The sequence below is a fragment of the Doryrhamphus excisus genome, chromosome 19, assembly GCF_030265055.1.
Source record: "Doryrhamphus excisus isolate RoL2022-K1 chromosome 19, RoL_Dexc_1.0, whole genome shotgun sequence".
NCBI classification, from domain to species: Eukaryota; Metazoa; Chordata; class Actinopteri; order Syngnathiformes; family Syngnathidae; genus Doryrhamphus; species Doryrhamphus excisus.
In genome coordinates, this window is record NC_080484.1 from 5191312 (window position 1) to 5205619 (window position 14308).

At 43.2% G+C, this 14308-nt stretch overlaps 1 protein-coding gene and 1 long non-coding RNA gene across 5 annotated transcripts in view; one reads left to right on the top strand and one right to left on the bottom strand.

Annotated features, from left to right (window-relative positions):
* Positions 1–14308, bottom strand: part of rimbp2a (RIMS binding protein 2a) — a 73157-nt gene that overhangs the window by 2682 nt on the left and 56167 nt on the right. For 2 of the 4 annotated variants that reach the window (XM_058056580.1, XM_058056583.1), the window contains 10 exons: positions 13549–13700; positions 10981–11715; positions 10749–10904; positions 10369–10515; positions 9791–9893; positions 4954–5117; positions 4669–4837; positions 4492–4592; positions 4346–4417; positions 2421–2588 (listed from right to left, as the gene is read on the bottom strand). In XM_058056580.1, coding sequence (XP_057912563.1) covers positions 2421–2588; positions 4346–4417; positions 4492–4592; positions 4669–4837; positions 4954–5117; positions 9791–9893; positions 10369–10515; positions 10749–10904; positions 10981–11715; positions 13549–13700 — 1967 coding nt within the window. The remainder of the gene's footprint in view (positions 1–2420; positions 2589–4345; positions 4418–4491; positions 4593–4668; positions 4838–4953; positions 5118–9790; positions 9894–10368; positions 10516–10748; positions 10905–10980; positions 11716–13548; positions 13701–14308) is intronic. The other 2 variants (XM_058056584.1, XM_058056581.1) reach the window with 1 other exon arrangement.
* Positions 7944–11262, top strand: LOC131107000 (uncharacterized). The gene is made up of 3 exons (XR_009120178.1): positions 7944–9558; positions 9800–9961; positions 10714–11262. It is a non-coding gene; the product is annotated as an uncharacterized LOC131107000 (long non-coding RNA).

Consider the following 14308-nt stretch of genomic DNA (forward strand, 5'->3'; position numbering starts at 1 on the left):
TTGCATTTATAAACTAGAAATTCACTTATCACTGTCTGATCTAGAGTCAATTCACTTTGATCAAATTACATGACATCGTTTATCGCAGTTGATAGTTTCCTGACTAATGTAATAGATGAATTTTAGTCATATTCCGATTCCTTATAAATGGAATATTTTTGTAGCTATGGCATAGAAAACCTGTTTAAGACCTTCTGAATATGTTTTTTAAGATTATTAGAACCTCTAGACATGAAATAGCACCCCTATAGTTATCTTTACATTTGTATCAACCAGTATAGTAGACATAATAAGAGAAAATACACCATTTAAGACAGTTCACCTTGTAGGGGGAGTAGACAGGAAGTGGTGTCAGGGGTTCAGAGTTGAGTGTTCACATTTTTACTCAAAAAAACAGCCTGTATGTCAGCTTTGTGTCATCAGTGACAAAGCATATGAACGAATTGGAACGTTTTCCGTACGTTACACTTAAAAAAAATGTTTTGGATTAGACAAATATTTTTTGGTTTTCATTATAAAATTATGACTTTAGTATCTTAATATATTGACTTTGTTGTTGTCTTATTGGAACTTTTTAAAAATGACAACTTTATACTCGGTTTCTCATAATATTCCGACTTGTTGCGGGAGTCAAAACAACAACATCTTCATAATTTTCATGCGTATATAATAAATACATAATAAAATGTAATTCATACATACATATATACATATATGTGAGTTGTCATTCATCATGAAAACGCAAAAATGGCCATATTTCCCACATAGTGGCTAATAGTGATTAATCACTTTTAATGAATTTGAAAGCTGTGAATAATTTTTAATCACTTGACGACCCTAATTTGTAGGTGTCCTGTGGGAAATAAAATGTTGTTTTATTATTATCATTTTTTTTTCTTGGCTTGTGAGCTTCTGTGGTTGCTTTGCTAGGAGGGAAAGAATAAAATAAAATAAAATAAATTAAACAAAATAAAACAAAATAAAACAAAATAAAACAAAATTAAATTAAATTAAATTAAATTAAATTAAATTAAATTAAATTAAATTAAATTAAATTAAATTAAATTAAATTAAATTAAATTAAATTAAATTAAATTAAATTAAATTAAATTAAATTAAATTAAATTAAATTAAATTAAATTAAATTAAATTAAATTAAATTAAATTAAATTAAATTAAATTAAATTAAATTAAATTAAATTAAATTAAAACCAAGAGCTGAGCTAGTCTTGCAATGACATAATTTTCCATAAAACTCCAACAGTTCCATAAAAGCCCGTAATATCGTATGATAGAACAGAAAAGAAGAAAGCAGAAGAGGGAAAAGGCCTTACTGTCATCTGCTGTATCGGAATCGACAGCATAGCAAGAAGATGCAAACACGGCACACACGAGGAGGAAGAGACACTGATCGGGGAAGCCGTTGGACGCAGCCGGAGGAGGCCACCACCAGGGAAGACAGTCGTACAACAACCGTAGATACCACCTTGTCTTCTAATGCGTTTCCGCTTGAAATGTTTGCAGTCTTTTTGTGACCAATGCAACACATCTCTTTGAGCTCAAGCCTGAGCGCATTAGAGACGCTAGTTTGGTATCTCAAGTTGCTGCAGGGCGGATGGTGTGAAATGAACACTTGTCCTCCGTTATTCTTTTTTTTTTTTTTTTTTTTAAGAAATAGTTTGGCCAAGCGGGGTGAGGAAACAAAAAGGAAGAAAATGTAGCGCAGCGGAAGTCACCATCAGAGAAAACCCACACCACAATGCACCACAATGAACACATTGACACACACAACAACACAACAAGATAGCCCAAAGGAAGCTTTTTAATACCCAATTTTTGGCTGTTTTTATTCTTCCATTGTAACAATACAGTTTGGATGTCTCAGTGCGGCATCGGTCGTTAATTTTGGCCTCAGACATATCACTGAAAAATAGATTGATGTGTGTGCAACATACATCCAAAGAAACAAAGCCTCTTTTCGGGGAGTCACACAACATTAGAAAATGGATCTGTTATGAAAAAGGCATGCTCACTCGCTCGCTGTTAGCAGTTAGCATTAACATTATTGTCAATAATAACACACAATGTGTCGCAGTGCAAAGAGGTACAAATGAAGGAATGAGCATGCAAGAACCGCAGAGCCTCTCTGTCCATGTCAGGCTTTGCTTCTTCCTTTCTCTGAGACTTAGAAAGGGTGTCACACTGCTTTTTTTAGTCTTTTTGGACCCTCTTTCCCAGACGGAGCAGCGAAGGAGTTTGTTAGTTGACGCACACACAAGCAAGCCAGAGATGGAAATCAAGAAAGAGAAAGAGAACGAGAGAGAAGGAGGAGGAGGAGGAGGAGGCGAAGGAATGGATGGGCCTTAGCGCTGAGAGCGGCGATGGTGATGATGATGGTGGTGATGGTGATGATGATGTACCCGTTTGGCCTCCGGGACGGGGGCGGCCGAGTTGGCGGCCGGGGGCCGGTTGGTGGGATCCTCGGGGGGCAAGTTGGAGGGTGTATCGGTCAGATACACCTCCACGTCATCAGGCACTTCTTCCAGGAAGTTGGAGGGGACCAAGCCGCGGTGGCCATTGATCTCGCCCTGAGGAGAGAGTCGTACAGAAAATGACTATGATACCATAAATACGAGAAAAAAGTTAAAGAAGAAAATGAGGGTGAGTCCAGTCAAAACAGTTGTTCATTCATTTTCTACCGCTTATCGCGGGGGGGGGGGGGGGGGGGGGGGGGGGCTGGAGTCTTCGGGCGAAAGGCAGGGTACACCCTGGACTGGTGGCCAGCCAATCACAGGGCACATATAGACAAACAACCATTCACACTCACATTCATACCTATGGACAATTTGGAGTCGCCAATTAACCTAGCATGTTTTTGGAATGTGGGAGGAAACCGGAATACCCGGAGAAAACCCACACGTGCACGGGGAGAACATGCAAACTCCACACAGAGATGGGTGGGATTGAACTCGGGTCTCCTAGCTGTGAGGTCTGCACGCTAACCACTCGACCCCAGTCAAGTCAAGTCAAGACTAAACGAAACTAAACTAAACTAGATAAAATAGAATAAAATCCCAAGACCGGCACGGCGGTCGAGTGGTTAGCGCGCAGACCTCACAGCTAGGAGACCAGGGTTCAATTCCACCCTCGGCTATCTCTGTGTGGAGTTTGCATGTTCTCCCCGTGCATGCGTGGGTTTTCTCCGGGTACTCCGGTTTCCGCCCACATTCCAAAAAACATGCTAGGTTAATTAGCGACTCCAAATTGTCCATATGTATGAATGTGAGTGTGAATGGTTGTTTGTCTATATGTGCCCTGTGATTGGCTGGCCACCAGTCCAGGGTGTACCCCGCCTCTCGCCCGAAGACAGCTGGGATAGGCTCCAGCACCCCCCGCGACCCTCGTGACGAAAAAGCGGTAGAAAATGAATGAATGAATGAAAATCCCAAGACAGCGTCACTGAGCTAGTCTTGCTCACCCTAGTCTTAGGGTAAGTCCAGTCACCATAAGACGAAACTCATTTCAGCCTTCGGTTCTTTCGGTGACCCAAAGCCCAAGGCCATAGCTGAGGTCGCCATAGATCGCCTTCCAGGCGTTACAGCGACCGAATTACTGCAGATGCTGCGGTGATCTGCCTGCCCACCTCGCACTCCAACCTTCCCCCACGATACTTGAACTACCCGACTTGGTGCGAGACCTCACTCCTGTAGGGTGAAATCCACCGTGGCCTCAGTTTTGGAGGCGCTGAGACTCACCCCAGAACCGTCACACTCAGCTGCAAACTCCCCCAGTGAACGCTGACGGTCACACCCACGAGATCCTACGGACCTCAAACTGGACCCCCTGCGCTTAGAAATCCTATCCATAAAAATTGTGAACAAAAGGACAACCTCGGTGGAGGCCAGCATTGACCAGGAACAGGCTGGACTTACTGCTGGCAATGAGAACCAGGCTCCCGCTCGGACCAAATGCCGTGTAGCAGTGTGCCATCATACTCCCGCAGCACCCCCGACAGGACAGACACCGCAAGGGACAAGAACTAATACCTTTTCCAAGTCCACAAAGAAGGTCCGGTGTTGTGTGACCATGATGACAACCACATTGCACCTCCTCCACCTGGTACACTACTAGACATCCTGATGTTACAACAGAAGCCTAATGAGATTACACCCCACCAGTTCAGATCGAGGAGGTCATTCCTCCTAATATAGTAAAGTATCTATCAATCAACCCATCTTGACAGTTTGACTCCAAAATCAATGTGGATACTTATAAAAGCGGTTTTGGCGCGAATTCCAACCTGCAAACATGTTTTTGAGACCAGATGACTCACAATGACACTCACATAATAGAAGCCATCTTCATCAATGTCGCCAAACACGGCGATGATGTCACCCGTGCAGAAGGTCAGCTCAGCCTATCAGTAGAAAAAGTTCATAGATTATAATAGCTGCGGATCAACTAGTATGGAAATATGCTGATGAGGGATACCTCAACATCAACATTGGGCGAGCTCTCTCGAGGGTCGTAGTCGTACAACGCCACCATCCTCCTGGAGGCCTCACCTCGACGAAGACCTCTCCTGTTCTGCTCTGGAAGCCAAAAAGATAGTCCACTTTAGCCGTCACTTTCTGGCTGGTTAATGTCTAGTCTTGGGACGCTTGGTACCTATTCTGTCCACCGGGGTGCTGAGAGGCAGGAAGCCCTGTTTGATGAGCTGGTCCATTGTCTCGTCATCCTCTGCACGTATTTCGGACACCATGTTACACGGGATCAGACCCATCCTGCCTCGAACTTCTCCTCTGTAAAAGCCATCTGTGTCTTTATCTCCATATATCTGGCGCCGCAGAGAGAAACATGAGTTACTATAAAGTATGCATATTCTGGAGATTGTACAATTGTACAATTTACACAGTAAATGCACAACAGTGTGTGAATGTAAAAACCCCCCACCCTGATGATTTGGCCCTCCTTGAAAGGTAACTCCTCGTCAGCTGCGTCGGGGTTGGGGGACATGGACAGAGGGTCGTAGTCGAAGAGAGCCACAAACACCCGGAAGGTCTCCTCCGGCTCCGACTCGTCAAAGTAAGTGGGGGAGTGACGATCCCTGTAGCCATCTTGAACACACACAGACAATGAATGGGTGATCCGAGACGCATCGTACATGAAATGGAAAGAAAAAGTGCATCAGTACTGATTCTAAGGTGATAAGAAGCACATTCTTGGAAGTCATTTGGGGCAAACACGTATGCATCTCCTCTAATAAACTACATATTGTCATATTTTTGCATGACAGCTCAATTACATACAAACAGAACATGAACATGAACATTCATATGAACAAACAAACAAGGAGCAAGACAAATGATGGAGCAATAACGGTAGGGGTGTCCAAACTTTTTCCAACCAGTGCCACATAATAAAAAATGTAATATACAATAATATAATGTAATGTAATATATAAAAAGTATATACCTGTATTTCAAAGACAAAAAATGCATCTCAGCTTTGTGATATGGGAGGAAAATTAGTTGATAATTATTAATATCAACTTTACTCAGTTTTTACAATTTTTGCTGTTTTTTCTTTCAACTTTCTTAATAAGATTCATAAATTTTCATTTTGGAAGATTATGCCGTTATTCCCATAATATTTGGACTTTATTCCCAACCTAATTTTTCAAAAAAATCCCCCAAATCCTTTGCTTTGTTTGTCATAATACTAATTGATTATTATTATTGATTTTTTTCTTATATATTTCTTTCCTTTATAATCGTTTTTTTTATGTACATGTCTTTTTCTCTTGAAATTTAGACTTAATTCATTATTTTTTTATTATTTCTGCAGTTTTTTTATTTAACTTTTAACTTTTTTTTCCTTTTTAATATAAACTTTTTTCTTGTAAGTTTTCTTCTCCTAATTGTGTCTTTATTTTCATAATATTTTGACTTTCTCACAATATTGTCTAACATATACAATCTAACATACACAATTTTTTTGTTTTGTTTCTCCAAATGCTACAAAATATATAACATTTTATTTCTTTAATATTTCAACTTTATGCTACTAGTATGACATAACTTAACTTGCTCTTAATAGATTTATTCTTGTAAAATTACTGCTCAGTTTTTTTGCTCTTGTTAAATTGCAGGCCAATAAAATCAAGGCCCTTGGAACGCACTTTGGACACCCCTGCAATACAAGAAATGACAGAGGGACAAGACAACATCATGAACATCCAAGACTGTGACATGCACGCAACATACAAACAGCAACTAAACAAACATCCATATTATCCTGGTTTGAATGAATAAAAACGTACATACTGACGCAGGATAATCCACACTCTCTCTTATCTGCTGTGACAAATTAACCCCAAATGTCCAAACCAAACTCAAAAATCCATGCATAAATGCATCAGGGGGGTCCAATAACTGTGCTCGTAACGCAAAGACGATGGGGGGGGGGGGGGGGGGGGGGGGGGGGTCCTAAGCGGGCAGTGAGGGAGGCGGCCTCTGTGGCATCCCGGACACCCAAGCAGCCGGTGGACCAATTCCAGTGCAGTGCAGTCATGCCTTTCAACTGTGAGCTTAAGAATCACGAAAAAAAAACAGGCTCTTATGCAAGTAGGGTTGCAAAATGACTTTCTCTAAGAATTCAAATACAGTATTTCCTCAAGTCACGGCCAACATGTGTTTGTTTGCTAAAATCCAGAGAGTACCAGGCGTCCTTTCCATGTATTAATATTAAATCATGTGTTGTTATTGTATTTTACAAATACATAACCACTGTCCATTACACAATGATGCCAAAATTCCAGTTAACTCCCATGATATGTTTAGGGAATAGAATATATCCCGCCTCTTTGCAACCCTCCTTGCAAGTAACTCCAGCTCCTTCCTTCTTACGGCACTGGTAAAACGGTGTACAGTATAGTGGTCGGCGTGCTATGTGGCGGCATCCAAAAGCACCGCAGGATGCAGCACATACCCTGGGGGGACCTGGTGCCGCCCCTGTGCTTGTGCGAAGACCCGGTCCTGACCCGAGCTACCCTGCCATAGTTATTCTCCTCGCTGATGGGGGACATGTTTCCCTCACTGTTATTCTCAGAGGTTACCTCTACAGGAAACACCAATCACAGGGTGCTGGGGTTACAATGACATTTCATCCAGGAAGGTTAGCTGGACATTCAGCAGGAAGGCAAAAGCTCATTCTTATTGAAAAACAAACACGGAAAAAAACCTGCTGTAAACAGAAAGTAAAGGTTATAAACCAGGTTAAAGCTCTAGCTAGCTAAATTGCTACAGCTAACCATGCATAATCCCTACATTGTATGGAGTATATTGGCTTAAGTTGAAAAACAGTAAAAGATAATTAATCAGATTCAAATTAAACATTGACTGAATTAATTCAATATATATATATATATATATATATATATATATATATATATATATATATATATATATATATATATATATATATATATATATATATATATATATATATATATATATATATATATATATATATATATATATATATATATATTTCAGTTATATAATGACAAACCTTCTAAAAAGACGACAAAAAAGACAGTTTATGCCGCTGATGTTGTTGAGCGATAACCTTCTCTGGCCAATCAGCAACCAGCTAAGTGTAGTTAGTCCTGCCTACTTCGACAGTGAACAGAAATCAACTAAGTAAAAAAATAATGACAATAAAGCTGCTGCTCCGAGTGCAGTCAGTGGCTGTGTTCGAAACCTCATACTTACCTACTACTCATACTAACTTTTTGAGTATGCAGTGTGTCTACACTGGCATTATGCGATTTTTACTGCCATACTGCCAGAAATGTTGAGTATGTATCATCAGCTGACTACTCACACTCAAATTATCCAGGATGCAACGCGACGTGACGTCACCCTGAGAAAAAACTCTTGGTTGAGCAGCAGGATGGACCAAACGGTCAAGTAGGATATATTGCGAGGATATATTTTACATGTTTTCAAAGTAAAAACAGTAATTTATCACTATGGGTTTTTGTATGAGAAAAGTTAGGGGTGTTTTATTTTGTGAAAATAACCGAAAGTGCGTTGCTCACTTCGGCTAGCTTATATTTTTCCGAATTCGTCCGAACGAAATTGTAAACGGTTGGTATTTGGACAAATAAATGGCACACTCGGTATCTAAACGGCCACTTTCTCGCCTGGTTTTTAAAAAATCAATAAAGTGATATAGTGAGTTTAGAGCTAAAGTGAAATCAGCTTCAGCCTTTCAATTTCGGGTGGGTAGGAGCGCAATGCATTGTGGGTTATCATGTAGTACGCTGTAGTGTAAACGATTTGCATACTGTCTGATGAATTGGGTATGCAGTATGGAATGTGGATAGTATGGACATGGTAGTAGTAAGTATGTAGTGTTTAGTATGCGGTTTCGAACACAGCCAGACTATTTTGAGGGGAGAGAATTTATGTTTTTTGCTCTGTTAGCCTCCATTAGCTAGTCTACGCCATCATCACAGATCTGCCTAGACTACTGGGCCTTACTGGATGACACATTGAGGGAAACCTAAACTAAAACCTTAATTTAAAGGGGACCTATTACCGTTTTTTCCACTTTTCTGACCTATAAATGTTGTTAGAATGTTGTATTGTCATGTTAAACAATGCCAAAGTTTCAGATAATGGGGTTAAATAACGCATTTAGAAGTTTGGGATGGCTCTGGACGCCGACTCTTAGTTTTTCCTAATATGGGCCTTGCCTCCTCTGCGGCTCTGCTGCACTGTTTTGTCTTGGGAGTGTGACCAATCACAGTGGAGTGGGCGTGCTCGGAGGTGGGTCATGTGTGGAATAAATTAAAACTGACTGTTTTGGAAATCCAATGAAATACAGCTGGAATAAGTGCAGACTCTGGAACAGGGGTCGGCAACCTTTATTATGAAAAGAGCCATTTCACCCCCTTGCTCACTAAAGAAAAATAGCCTGGAGCCGCAAAACATAGTATGTTTAAAACAAAATTGGAGGGAATTTGGGGCTATCAAAGTAGTTCAGATAAGAAAAAAAACAAGTTGGAGTACTCTTGCTAGTATTATATTAAATATAAACTTACATAAATATATGTGTAAATTACTGTAAACTTACCTGATACCTGAAGTTCCAATGTCGCTGTTTTATATGATCTCTAATTTATTTTTTAGAATTGTCAAATAGCTTTGGGAAAGTATGAAAAGTATTTATAAAGTATTTTCCTGAATGTTTACCTGTGAGAGAGAACTGAATAGCATCCTGTCTGCTCATCCTTGTACTCATCCAATCACCAGTCAGAACTCAGTCAGGATGCATTCATGGACTCACACAAAGTTGGATTTTTTTAAACTCATTACAAAGACATGCTTTTTCCCCACTGTGGTGTTAAAAAATATTCAAGCATTGCAAAGGGAGCCACAACAAAGAGGCTGAAGAGCCACATGCGGCTCTGGAGCCGCGGGTTGCTGACCCCTGCTCTGGAAGATCGAGAAAGCTTTCTGTGTGGGTGCTGCTCTGTACAACTGCCCTGTAAGTCTCATTTAATGATTATTATTAGTGGAATTGTAACAAATTATTATTATTTAGCAATGAAAACAAAGATGATGTAAAAACACATTGAGTATTTGTATAGTATAGTATAATGATTTATACAGATTATTATATGATTGATATGATTATATGATTATTATACAGTATAATTTGTATTTGTATAGTATTGTGTTGTGACAACTTGCTGGCAAACCCCCGAGTCTATACTGACCAATGGCAGGGACCATGAGAGGTCGTCTCTGAGGCTGCGGACCGCCCTGATGGATCCTCCTTCCGCTGTCCCGCTCTCGACGGCCTCCCGAGGGAGCGTTGGACTACAACGCAGATGGACACAAACATGAAATATTCACACGCCGTCACAGCGGACCAGCTCGCTCTCCAGGTGACAAATGTGCACTGACGTATTCTGACAAATTGTACGTCAACAAACCCATGCAGCGCTCGCAGACGGGCACGCCGAAACACACAGACACGCTGACACACACACAAACAAGCCCACGAGAAAGTGTATCGCTCCAAAAAAAAAAGCCACTTGTATTCATTGACTATAGTAGGAGGTGTAAAGGAAATGAAGGCTTTGTTAATTTCTGCCCTTCATTTATCCATCACTTATTCTGGACAATGAATCTAACCTCAGCACACACGCTAACAACACATATTAAATGCAAGGAAAGGCAGCAGTGAAGTATCTGTGCCTGTGCAGTTCACTAAAAGCAAAAAAAAAAAAAGCTCAATTTGGATGGTGATGAGTCTCTCTGGTTTGTTACAAATAAGTGCAAAGAACTGCACCTTGGGTGTGTTGTGCGAGTTGCGTCGGCGTCCCTCGTCCAGCTGCATCTCTGAGTACAGCTCCTCCTCATCCTCCTCCATGATGTCAGACAGGTCAGAGCCGCGGCTGCTCTCGCTGTGATACTCTTCATTGTGACTATAGTGAGGCTTTTGACAGTCACACACAAAAAAACAAACACACACACACACACACAGACCCAGTTGTTTAAGTCCACATACATACACACACATGTGCACACACCAAACACACGTGACACAAGAACGCACACAGTGACGCCGGCACCCTGGTATGCGTACACATGCAGCTAACCAGCACTTGTGTCTCTGGTCTCAATCCTATTCAAGGTGATGGCGTGAGAAGACGTTCACGTTGTTCTTACCGGCCGTCCTAACTCAGAGCCTCGGAGGAACTCATCAACCGAAGGTCCTCTTCGTCGGCGACGCGGGAACCCTTCCTCGTCCTCCTCCTCCTCATCCGAGTGATGCTGCTGGAACGTCTGGCCCTGCTCGCCATAGCCGGCAGGCCTCCGCTCCCCCTAAAACGCGAGACGGTGCTTTGTCAGTGTTGCTATGACAACCATTAGAGAGCATCATCGTGGGGCGTCATCAGACCTTGCCACTCTCCGCCGCCACCCTCTGTGCCGCTTCCCGAGCGATGGCTTTGGCAACGTTGTCCGGAACAAGAGTGCCTCGAGGCTGTGGCAGAATCCTCTGTGGGGAGGGTGAGCGTGGATTGCCATGGGGAGGGGCCTCCAGGGTGTGGCCTTGCATGGGGACAGGTGGCTGGGAAGAAGGGGAGCGCACGGCGTCCCAGCCGAGTGGACCGGGCGGGACAGCTGCCCCGTGGTGGGCGGCTTGCTCTTTGGCATCCAGGTCTCTGGCACTTACTGGTCTCTGAGGTACCGGGTGGGGGTGAGGGTGGGGCTGCAGAGGCAGTCGGTGCTGTAGCCTTGGACCTTGGTGAAGAGGGTGGAGGGCCTGAGGATGAGGAGGTCGACCCTGGGGTGGCACGCCGGGGTGAGACAGCCGCGGGTGGGGCTGAGGATGCGGGTGCGGTATGAGTGGTGTCCCGTGGGTTTGGGCCTGTGGCGCGGGAAGCTGGGGGGTGCCGTGAGGGAGGTGAGGGGACGTAAGATGAGGTTGTTGGGGGTGGGGGTGCATTGGCGCCGGCAGGGGGAGTGGAGGTAGAGGCACGAGCAGGTTGTTTGGAATGGCGGCGATGTGGGAGTCCTGGGACTCTCCCTGTGCGGACAGCGTCCTCACGATGACCTCCCTGGCCTCCAGGCACTGGATCCTTGTCAGCTCCACAGTCACGTAGTCGGCCATGGGGAACATCACCTCTGCTATCTAGTCCGGAAAGACCAAAACAATCATGTCATTGGGTGGTAGAAATTAAAACGTTTTTTGACCAAATATGAACATTTTAAGAATTATTTACGTCACCAGAGGGCGCTAGAGACCGTTCTACAGCCTGCATGCTGTGGTCACTTACTGATTCAGCATTATGTGTGCATTAGGGCATGTTTTTTTCTAAAACCCCCCTTGCAGAAAACATGATACATCATGGGCCGCCCCAATTCCTTAAAAAATGATTTTCTGGAACATATTTTGTGGTTGTGCTGCACGGCGGTCGAGTGGTTAGCGTGCAAACCTCACAGCTAGGAGACCGGAGTTCAATTCCACCCTCGGCTATCTCTATGCGGAGTTTGCATGTTCTCCCCGTGCATGCGTGGGTTTTCTCTGGGTACTCCGGTTTCCTCCCACATTCCAAAACATGCTAGGTTAATTGGCGACTCCAAATTGTCCATAGGTATGAATGTGAGTGTGAATGGTTGTTTGTCTATATGTGCCCTGTGATTGGCTGGCCACCAGTCCAGGGTGTACCCCGCCTCTCGCCCAAAGACAGCTGGGATAGGCTCCAGCACCCCCGCGACACTTGTGAGGATAAGCGGTAGAAAATGAATGAATGAATGAATATTGTGTGGTGTGTACGGACTAATAAATGAATATTGCAGTCGTCCCTCGCGGTTAATTGGTTCCCGACCCGACCACCATGAATTAATTTCAAGTAGGATTCAGTATTACTAAATTAAATATTTTCATAGTTATCTCACAGCTAGGAGACCCGAGTTCTGAGTTTTCTCCGGGTACTCCGGTTTCCTCCCACATTCCAAAAACATACTAGGTTAATTGGTGACTCCAAATTGTCCATAGGTATGAATGTGAGTGTGAATGGTTGTTTGTCTATATGTGCCCTGTGATTGGCTGGCCACCAGTCCACGGTGTACCCCGCCTCAAAGACAGCTAGGATAGGCTCCAGCACCCCCGCAACGCTTGTGAGGATAAGCAATAGAAAATGAATGAATTTTCATAGTTATATGAGGCATATGAGGCAAACGCACTTCGAAAAAGACATTGTGAAAAAAAAAGTCCACCTCCCATTCCGTATGGAAGTGATATGTTTTTGCCTTTTTACTTGGTCCAGCTCCTTCACTCATTTTAGTGACCATAAACTTTAGCGAGGGCTTAAAATCTAACGCAATTCGCCGACTAGCTTAGCACTTTGCATCGCTGTTTACGCATGAGCGGTGACCTAAAGTAAGTAAGTAAGTAAGTAAGTAAGTAAGTAAGTAAGTAAGTTTTATTTATATAGCACCTTTCTCAGACAGAAGTCACAAAGTGCTTCACAAAAGGCAAAACACAGAGTTAAAATACACACATTAAAAAAATTAAAAAAAAAGTCAAAATTCCGGTGTCATCTGACTGGTTGTCCTGTATGTCAATCAAGAAACGGGGATGGATCATAGGCTGACATCGTAAGTTCTGCTGCACTTAGAGACGTTGTTTGATTTGATTGGTCACCCGAAGGGCAACGTTCAGTTGTCATCTGAATGGCTGCCCTGTATATCAATCAATTGACGGCATTGATGCTAGGATGATATTTTTTTAATGTCACGCCGCGATCGACCAGCGATCGACCAGTACCACATCCGCGATCGACCGGTAGATCGCGATCGACTTAATGAGCACCCCTGGCCTACGCCTTCGCCTCATTCTTCCCTTGGAAATCTCGGGCCTGCCCCTGAGAGTGAGGGTGATGTTGGAACCGCAATGTAGTGAGGGATGACTGTACAGGTTCTCAATAGAATTTAATGTCAGCAGTATCCTAAAACGTCTCACCCTCTGTCCTTTCGTGCAGACGGCGTAACCGATGACGTTGGCTCCGTTGGACGTGCCTGTGGGTGAAAGCAGGGGGGGCTTCCAGCGTACCTGCAGCACCCCGGGTGCCTGCCCACAGAGCACCTGTACGTCTTGCGGAGGCAGGGGTGGTCCTGGGTGGTAAGAGAGCGTGTGTTGAATTCAATCCCCTTAAATATAGTTGACATCAAAACTGAAGGTATATTTACGTAACGCATTCCCCAAATGCACCAACAGGCCCATGCAGGGAAGAGGGATGGGGTGAGGTGGGGGGGTGGAAGTCTGACAACTCATGCTGCGTAATTAAATGTGCAATATTGTGATAATGTGACACAGCTAGTGGGCAACATTCACATAACACAGTCTTGGGTGGGGCTAAATATGCTTAAACCCAACTAATCAGTCACTATAGTGATCTCATCCAATAGTACGTATAAATTCACGCGAATATGCCTGACTAAGTTGCCATGTATGCATGCAGGATAAAATCCAGTGACTTGCTCGCCATTTTCCCCCTGCGTAGATCAGTGGCACAAACTGCACTGGAGCAGAAGCCAGTGCTTAGTGATACAAAACAATTCACTCTGTGAGTAGCGCAGTGGCACTGTTTCATATTACATAATTGTTAAGCCGGGCTACACTATCAGGCTTAGAAAATGACTCATCAGGATAATAAGTAATCGCATCTTGTGCTAATTAGTGATGTGCCGTGAGGAAAAGTGGGCGTAATTGCATTGAATTT